Below are 9676 nucleotides of genomic sequence, written 5' to 3' on the forward strand. Positions count from 1 at the left end.
CCGTGGGAAGAAATAGCTATGGACTTTATAGTAGACCTTCGCGACAGTAGAGGAAATACTGACATTTCGACTGTGATAGACCTATTTTCAAAACAGTCTCACTTTATTGCCTGCAAAGGACTTCCATCGGCTCTACGTCTGACTAAGTTATTCCTAAAACATATCTATCGACTACATGGTGCTCCTAAGCAAATAATTTCGGACAGAGGGGTGCATTTCACAGTGAAATTTTGGAGAAACTTTCTTAAATTAATTGGATCATCTCAAGGACTATCAACTGCTTTTCACCCAGCTACTAACAGAGCCGCAGAATCTGCCAACAAAATGGTGGAACAATACCTTAGATGCTACGTCTGTTACCAACAAACAAACTGGACCAACCTTCTCCCTTTCGCAGAGGTGGCTTACAATAATTCAGTACATAGCAGCACCGGCTACACTCCTTTCTGTGTAGCCACAGGGAAAGAATTCAACCCCATACCGGAATACCCAGTTACCCTCCACTTCCCAGACTCTTGATCAGTGGGTGAGGGGTTGGGAAGAAGTTTGGAAAAATACAAAGGTGGCCTTAAAAAAGACTTTTGAGACCTACAAAAAGCAAGCTGACAAAAAGAGGGCTCCCAAAAGAACATTCCAAGTTGGGGAAAAGGTCTATTTGTCGACCAAATACTTACGCCTTAAACTACCCAATAAGAAATTGGGACCAAAATTTTTGGGGCTTTTCCCCATTGTGAGAATCATCAACCAAGTCACAGTAAAATTGAAACTACCCACACTTTTGGGAAAAATTCACTCGGTGTTCCATTGTAGCTTGCTGAAACCTTTTCGGACCTCCACTTTAAGACCTCCCCCTAAGAAAGCACCTGGACCCCTCGTGGCAGCGGGTCAGACCCATTACGAAGTGAAATGTATTCTTGACTCTAGAATCTTTAAGGGAAAATTGCAGTACCTAGTACAGTGGAAGGGATACCCATTGTCTGAAGCCATTTGGGTGAAATCTAGTGTTGTGAAAGCTGACAGACTTATTAAGAGGTTTTATGAGAAACACCCCAACAAACCAAAAGCCAGTTGCTAACTTGTATGTTGTTTACATTACAGGATCTGTCCTTTTTGTAAGGGGGGCTGGATGTCAACGCTGCTAGCATTTAATGTTATTGCTTGACAAGAGATAAAGAAGTAGCCGTTTCATATGTTAAACTTGTGTATTGTTTTAAGACTAGTTTATTGCTTTAGTTTAAGGTTAGGAGGGGGAATGAGTAGGAATGCACCTTCAAGGCTATTTCTCTCACTAAGAAGATAAGACTTTGGTGGGTTTTCTAACAGAAGGGAAACTGATTCTTTAAATTAATTGGAGAATATGATTAATGACAAAATTAGAAAGGTGGAGAATTGTGTTTAAACATATTGTGCAAGGGGCGGAGATTTCAGATTCCAGCTTCTTTCGAGCAAGCATTTGCTGATGTATTAGGCTAATAAAGGACTTTTAAGGTAAACAATGCCTCAGAGTCACTTGAAAAGCCCATACGTCGGAAACTTGACAATTGTGGTTATTTCTCTCCCTGGATTCATCAAACATTAGCAAATTCTTACTTCATCTCAGTGGATTTCCAGGGATTAACCTTCCCTAAGTGCATAGAGTTTTGTGCCCAATGAAAACATGTTTATCTACATGCTCTGAATGCTACAGATGGGTCCCTTTACATTTGGAGCTTAGAGGAACTCTTATCCAGAAGATTTAAAACTCCACTTGGACCCTCTGAAGTCATCAGAGCATCACACTTCCTGCAAAACCCTCCTTTGGTTTGCTCTAGGAAAAAAAGTCTCTATGACCAATGATTTTACTGTTAGCCTTGCTTTGGATGTTGCCTGCAGCCATCCAGATGGACCTGAGGCCAAACTGCTTCTGGAGGAGACCTTTCCAAGCACAGAAAGACTATTACAGACCTGGGGATCTTATTATCGGTGGAAACCTGCCTCTCTCCATTATTGTAGTTCTAGCGCTCGAACATGAACCTCCTGGTGATTGGGATTCCTATTCTCTGTAAGTGTTTCCTTGATTGTCTTTTTTCTCAGGGCAACGTGGAAAGGGTGGGCTTGAAGATGGGGCAGGTTTAAATCCCACTCAGCCTCTGTTGATGAAGACCCTTCATAGTGAGGACACATTGATTCTCTTTGATGAATCAACCTCCCTCTAATCCCTTTCTCAAGACCTCTGACTCTCCAGTGGTGAAGAAAAGCTTGTCACACAAGGGAGTCAATCTTTTCTCCGTGTTCCTCAAGGCAAGGTGCACATTGCAGAGAAACCATTTTGCACTGAACTTGGGGAGATATAATACTAGACCCCTCTGTCTTATAGCTGGACTAAATTCATCTTCCCGTCTCATTGTTCTGAGGATTTGTAATACCATCCTTCATGCTTGCATTACATTCCATGTAGAGAAGATCTGTTTTTTGTCTGACCAAGTCTGGATGAATCCTGGGCAACTCAGGGGAGCGAGCTCCTTTGGGAATCCCCAACAGAAAGAGTTCCACATTCAGAGACACTAAAAGCGCTTTTTCTAACTATGGGCCATCCAGATATATCGACATAACCATTTCTAGCCAGTAAAGGTCAGTCTGGTCAGACATTCAATTTTATTCAGGTTAATCTAATTTATTGATTTATAAAGCTACCTAATTCAAAAGGATTATGATGACATGATAGGGTGCCAGATTGGGAAAAAAAAGCCACCTTTCCTTAGCTGTATTAAAAAGTACATTTTGGAAAAGTCAATACTGACTTGAAGTGAGCTCTTGCTATAAATTATAATTTCCAATCAATTCACAGAAATGTCCTGCAGACTTAAGGAGGAGGCTTTGTCACACACTGCTGACAATAATAACAGAACCAACTGATTGACAGTAACCCTGTTTTCTGACAGCAGTAAAACTAATCAGCTAATTTATATTGATCTGTTTTATGATCAACTCTTAGGGTGTTGGTAATGAAATGACAAAATAAACGTCTCCCTCCTGCTTCTGTCTAATACTTGTCCTTTAACACTTGCAACAAAGACCTGTTCCCAAGAACTACCAACACATCCTGGCCTTGGCATTTGCCATCCAGGAGATCAATGAAGACCCTCAGCTTCTCCCCAACATCACCCTGGGCTTCCGCATCTACGAAGAGAACCAGTATGCAAGCATGGCCCAAGATGTCAGCCTGGCTCTGCTCTCCAGCCGGGGGAAATTGTTCCCTAACTATAAGTGTGACACACAAGACCATCTTCTCTCTGTCCTTGGGGGTCTCAACTCCAGAACCTCATACCAGATGGCAACCGTATTTGGCAATTTCAAGATATCTCAGGTATGTGGACATGTAACATGGGGAAAGTCAATGCTGTGAGTTCTGCCTTGTGTAGTTACTGCCAACAATTCCCAGATCCAATTCTGTGACTGGTAGAAAACATCTCATGAAGGTGCAATCTTGTGGGGATGGGGGTCTAGAATAGGATACCCTATTAATCTAGATGGTCTGAGGTTAGTAACAAGAAATACAGGTACCCTTTTCCTTGCTTGACCTCTTCCTTTTCCTCCATCTCCACCCTCTCTTCAGTTAGGTTACCGCTTCTCTGACCCTGTTTTGAGGGATAAGAGGCGATTCCCCACCTTCTACCAGATCGATCCTCAGTATCACCTACAGAATGCAGCCATTGTCCGGCTCCTTCTCTATTTCCAGTGGAACTGGATTGGGATCATTGTTCAGAAGTCAGAGAGCAGTGACCATTTCATCCGGATTTTTGATGCCACCCTTGCCCAGAATGACATTTGCATACAATTTATAAAAGAGATCTTGCCCCTAATGTTAATATTTAGTCAATTGCATAGCAGTCAAATAGATATGCTTTGGACAATTTTGAACAGTGATGCTCAGGTTGTGATTGTCTCCGGTGATTCAAGTGCTGTGGAAAACCTTATAGTAGCTCTCTACACTTATGAAGAAGAGAACCATGCTACTTTGGGGAAGGTCTGGATCCTGACCACCCAGTGGGAATTTTCAGCTATTGGCTATCACTACGACTGGGTGAAATTAAAATCCCTCCATGGCGCTTTGTCTTTCACAGTCCACACAAACCCGGTGCCAGGATTCAAAGATTATCTCTGGGCTCTGAATCCACATGAACCCCACGGAGACGTCTTTCTTCCTGAGTGGTGGGAAGCTGTATTTGACTGTGATATTTTGAAGGCAGGTCTGGCCTCACCTGACGGCCGAAGGGTTTGCACAGGGCAGGAGAACCTGGACACTCTCCCAGCCTATGTCTTTGATGGAAAGATGACCGGTTTCAGCTACAGCATCTACAATGCTGCCTATTCTGTGGCACACGCATTACATGCTGCGTATACATGGGAATCACAACAGGCAATGAAGAAGGGCAGAAAGAAGCCACACCTTCACCTCTTTGTGAAGCCCTGGCAGGTAACTCTTCAGATCTTCCCTTCTGGTCAAGGAAACAGCTTTACACTCTTTTAAGTTTCATGAACCTTTGCCTGTGATCTCGTCTTCTCTTTGCCCAAACTAATACTTTCCCCCACTCTAAATGGTTAGAAGTTGTACCAATTTCCACTATGACTACTGCTAGGACCATCCAGGTGTTGTGCAAAATATTTGCAATGCATGGGCTTCCAGACATCTTAGTCTCCGAAAATGGGGCTCAGTTCACCCCTTTAGAATTCCAGGCCTTTTTCAGGGCAAACCTCATAAGGCACGCCACGTCGTCTCCTTTTCACCCATCGTCAAATGGTCAAGCATAACGGATGGTCCACACAACCAAGGAATCCCTGAAACGAATTGTCACAGGGGATTGGCACCATAGGCTGGCTGATTTTCTACTTTGCCAGCATACAACACCCTGCACCACCACGGGAAAGAGCCCATCTGAGCTTCGTTAGGGCAGGCGTTTAATCACCAAACTGGACAGACTGCAGACTTCGCTGCATAATTGCACTTTGGTTTGGACCGACCGGGACTGTCCAGCCAAAGGGACCCGAGTCACTGCAACTCCACTGAACCTCAGAGCCCTGGTCTACCTAGCCTGGCAGGCAAGCAGGTAGACCGGGAGATCCCTGTAACCCCTACACGTTCTGAACGATCATGAAGGCCGCCTAAGTATCTGCAGGATTATGTAAAACAATTGGGAGTTTCTGCTATCTAGGGGGAAGGGGTGTGCTGTATTGGCCTTATCTGTTTTAATTCACTTGCTTAATGTCTGACTGCTTGAAGTTTGAAGTTTATTATATTTGTATACCGCCCTTCTCCCGAAGGACTCAGGGCGGTGAACAGGGCACATATAAAATACAAAGTACAAAAGTTAAAAGAGAATTAAATAGAAGCCCGAGCTAAAGCAATAAATAATAGTATAAAAAACCCGCAACCCAACACATCCCCCATCAGGCCAGGCCGGCTTGTTCAAATAAATAGGTCTTCAGATCGCGTCGGAAGGAGCGAAGGTCAGGCGCCGTCCGGAGCTCAACCGGCAACTGATTCCATAAGTCCGGGGCGCCCACAGAGAAGGCCCTCCCCCTGGGGGCCACCAGACGACATTCTCTGACCGGTGGCACCCTGAGGAGGCCCTCTCTGTGGGAACGCACAGGGCAGAGGGAGGTTGACGCCGGCAGCAGGTGATCCCTGAGGTACTCCGGACCCATGCCATGTAGGGCCTTGAAAACCATTACCAAAACCTTGAATCTCACTCGGAAGACAACTGGTAGCCAATGCAGCTTGCGGAGCAGAGGTGTAACATGGGAGTATCGGGGAAACTCCCAAGACAACTCTCAAGGCTGCATTCTGTACCAGTTGGAGCCTCCGAGTGGTCTTCAAGGGAAACCCCATGTAGAGAGCATTGCAGTAGTCCAGACGAGAGGTCACGAGCACATGAGTGACCGTACACAGGGCATCCCGGTCTAGATAGGGCCGCAACTGGCACACCAGGCGAACCTGGGCGAAGGCCCCCCTAGTCATAGCCACTATATGGTCTTCCAAAGTAAGCCGCGAATCTAGGAGGACTCCCAAGTTGCGAGCACTATCTACGGGGGGTAAAAGCTCACCCCCCATGGAAAGAGGTGGAATATTCTGAATATCCCAGGATGCTGGTATGCACAGCCACTCAGTCTTGTCAGGGTTGAGTTGAAGTCTGTTCCTCCCCATCCAGACCCGAACCGCTTCCAGGCAACGGGACATGACATTGAGGGCATCACTGGGGTGGTTTGGGGTCAAAATGAAAAGCTGGGTATCATCAGCATACTGATGATACCCAACTCCAAAACCACGAATGATCTCACCCAGCGGTTTCATGTAGATGTTGAACAGGAGAGGCGAGAGGACCAACCCCTGAGGAACTCCACAAACGAGAGACCTTGAGGTCGACCTCTGCCCCCCTGCCAACACCGACTGCGAACGTCCCAGGAGATAGGAGGAGAACCACTGAAGAACTGTGCCTCCCACTCCCAATCCCCTGAGACGCCGCAGCAGGATACCATGGTCGATGGTATCGAAAGCCGCTGAGAGGTCTAATAGGACTGACGTATTTTCTGTGTGTTAGGTAACGGTTGCTGTTGCTGAGCTGGACTTGCTGTCTCCAGGCTGTTAATTAGGTTTGGGGCGGGAAACTGCTACTTTAAACCTATTGGTCGCCGCCTACAGACCAATTGTATAAATAGCTGCATAGCAGCTATTAGCTTGCTTCTGTTCTGTTCTGAGTTAGAATAAACCTGTTCCTGTTTCAACACTTCATCTCACTTAATGCCTCAAGAACTGAATATTTAACAGACAGTATTTAATATTTTATTGTTAGGTATATGTAGCGGTGTGGGTGTATACGTATGTTCTATGTAGTATGTTTTAGGTGTGTGTCATGTATGTGTTCCACTTTGAGAACGGGCAACTAAATTTCAGTTTTGATGTGTGCCATTGTGCCCACAGTAAAAAAAAATGACAATAAAGATTATCTTATCTTATCTTATCTTATCTTCACCGAGTTACTTACTGTATAAAGTAATAAATGGTGGATAAAAATGTAATAACTACATAAAAGAAACAAAGAGATTGCATGTAAAAACCTACTGGGGAAATTCTGGGTTGTTCAACTTCAAAAATAGCTAATTCCATCTCCGTTTCATCTCTGGATACAGAAAAACATTTATTAGGGTCCTTGGGGCTCTCTGAGTTTGTTTGTTTTTTTTGCAGACATTTCATGACCCACTCTAGTAACATCATCAGTGCTAGGTGATGATGATTGGTATTCATGATGTTACCTAGCTTGGGTCATGAAATGTCTGCAAGAAAACAAGCAAGCTCAGAGCATCAAGGACCCCACATTTCAGCCCAGAGCTACAAATATTCTCCTTTAATGGTAAAACATTTATTCCGCATATCACAATTTAAAATCTCTTTATATAAAGAATCTTCATTTTCATGGACTTTTTTTCTGTTTCCTTGCTTGTTTTGCAATTCCAGATGCATGCCTTCTTGAAAAACGTGCTTTTCAATAACACCGCTGGGGATGAAGTCTCCTTTTCAGAAACTGGGATGAAATATGCAGGATTTGATATCCTCAACTGGGCCGTCTTTGCAAATATGACAATCCTTCGGCAGAAAGTCGGGTGGGTGGATCCGGAGGCTCCTTCAGCTGAAGGTTTCAGCATCAACCCCAATGCCATTGTGTGGGCAAACCAGGTGGGGACCAGATGCTTCTTCCAGGGTTCAGGAAAGCTGAGAGGAAGGACCAGGTTGCTGTGGTGAAAATTCTATTCAGTGGAAAGAAGAAGAGGGGCTCCTTTTACGTAGACCCCGAAGCCAAGCTGAATGTTTTCAATGTCTTCCCCTCAACCTCTCCCAACCTCTCTCCTTTCAGACAAAGCCTTTCTCCCGTTGTGTGAAGCACTGCCTTCCAGGGCAAGCCAGGAAAATTGCAGAGGGGAAGCGCTCCTGTTGCTACGGATGCATTTCTTGCCGAGAAGGGACCATTTCTAATCAAACAGGCAAGTTGCTGAAGGAGACCCTCAAGCAGGAATGAGGAGATCTGGAATAGCTGCGTGGGAGGAATTAGAGAAAATAGGAGGTAGCAAATCAGTTGAGTTAATCAACATGAAAGTCATCCAGAACTTTAAAGAGTGGTCTATTGAATGCATTCTTTTTAAGTTATTAGCAGCAGTTTTAACTTTTATATACCATTTATATGTTTTCATATTTTATTGCCCTGAGTCCCTTGGTGTGAGAGATGGGAATTTCAAAATTTAAGAATAAAATAAAACAAATCAATTAATTCAGTAAATAATTACTCTCGAGTTAATAGCTGCTATGACATCTTCTGAGACTGAGACTGGATCCTTCTGTGTTGTGTGTAGCAGAAGTAAAAAGATGGGGAGCATGAAGTATTTCACTTCCTTCACTGGGAGAACAATCCCCCTCAAAGAGAATCCTTGCTTATCTGACTAATGTCAGCTGGCTTCTGTTCTTCCAGATGCGGCTCAGTGCGTCCCCTGCCCAGAAGACCAACACCCAAGCGAGAACCACATTCTGTGCATTCCCAAGACCATGAACTTTCTCTCCTATGAGGATACACTCGGCTTCGTCTTAGTTTGTCTAGTTCTTTTCTTCTCTTTGATCACAATCCTTGTGTTGGCAACCTTCATCAAACACTGCAACACACCGATCGTCAAGGCCAACAACCGCAATCTCACCTACATCCTCCTGAGCTCCCTCCTGCTCTGCTTCCTCTGCTCCTTCCTCTTCATCGGGCAGCCAAGGAACCTCACCTGTCTCCTCCGACAAACCATGTTTGGCATCATCTTCTCCATTGCCATTTCATCTGTGTTAGCAAAAACTCTGACTGTGGTTGTGGCCTTCGTGGCTACTAAGCCAGGAAACAGGGCAAGAAAACTCTTGGGGAAGCAACTGATCATAGTCTTGGCTTGTCCCCTTGTGCAAACAATTCTTTGTGCCTCCTGGCTGGTAATCTCCCCCCCATTTAGTAATTTGGACTTTCATTCGGTGATAGGAGAAATTGTGATGGAATGCAATGAAGGTTCTGCCACCATGTTTTATGCTATTCTGGGCTACATGGGTTTCCTCAGTCTCATCAGCTTCATAGTGGCTTTTCTAGCCAGGAAGCTGCCAGACAGTTTTAATGAAGCCAAGTTCATTACTTTTAGCATGCTGGTCTTCTGTAGCGTTTGGGTGTCCTTTCTCCCCGCCTATCTGAGCACCAAAGGGAAGTCTATGGTGGCCGTGGAGATCTTCTCCATCTTGGCCTCTGCGGCTGGTCTGCTGAGTTGTATCTTTCTCCCCAAATGCTATGTTATAGTGCTGAGGCCAGATCTGAACAATAGAAGTCACCTCATGGGGAAATTTAAGTAGGAAAGTAAGAAAAGAGGTAATCAGGTTTATATAGATTAATATAAACATTTCCACTCCATCTATGTGTCAATGCTGCTAACATCGGATGTTCTTTCTTTGACAAAAGATGAAGAAGCAGCTATTTCATATTTTTACTTCTGTATCACTTTTAGAGTTAAAGTTAGATGAAGAAGGGAGGGGGAAGGAAGAATGCTTGGGGAATTAGTTAGACATAATAACCGTAGCAGAGTAGTTTCAAGGCTGAATGTAATAAGAGGCGATGTAAGAACTGGGGGCTGGTTA

At 44.5% G+C, this 9676-nt stretch overlaps 1 protein-coding gene across 1 annotated transcript; it reads left to right on the top strand.

Annotated features, from left to right (window-relative positions):
- The first annotated feature begins 6487 nt into the window (after window positions 1–6487).
- LOC308668007 (vomeronasal type-2 receptor 26-like) lies at window positions 6488–9404 on the top strand. The gene has a single exon (XM_081327669.1). The coding sequence runs from the start codon at window positions 8573–8575 to the stop codon at window positions 9392–9394; it is 822 nt and encodes a 273-aa protein (XP_081183795.1). The 5' UTR covers window positions 6488–8572; the 3' UTR covers window positions 9395–9404.
- Window positions 9405–9676: the final 272 nt, after the last annotated feature.

Source organism: Vipera berus (genome assembly GCF_964194415.1).
Source record: "Vipera berus genome assembly, chromosome: 1".
In the NCBI taxonomy this organism is placed as follows: Eukaryota; Metazoa; Chordata; class Lepidosauria; order Squamata; family Viperidae; genus Vipera; species Vipera berus.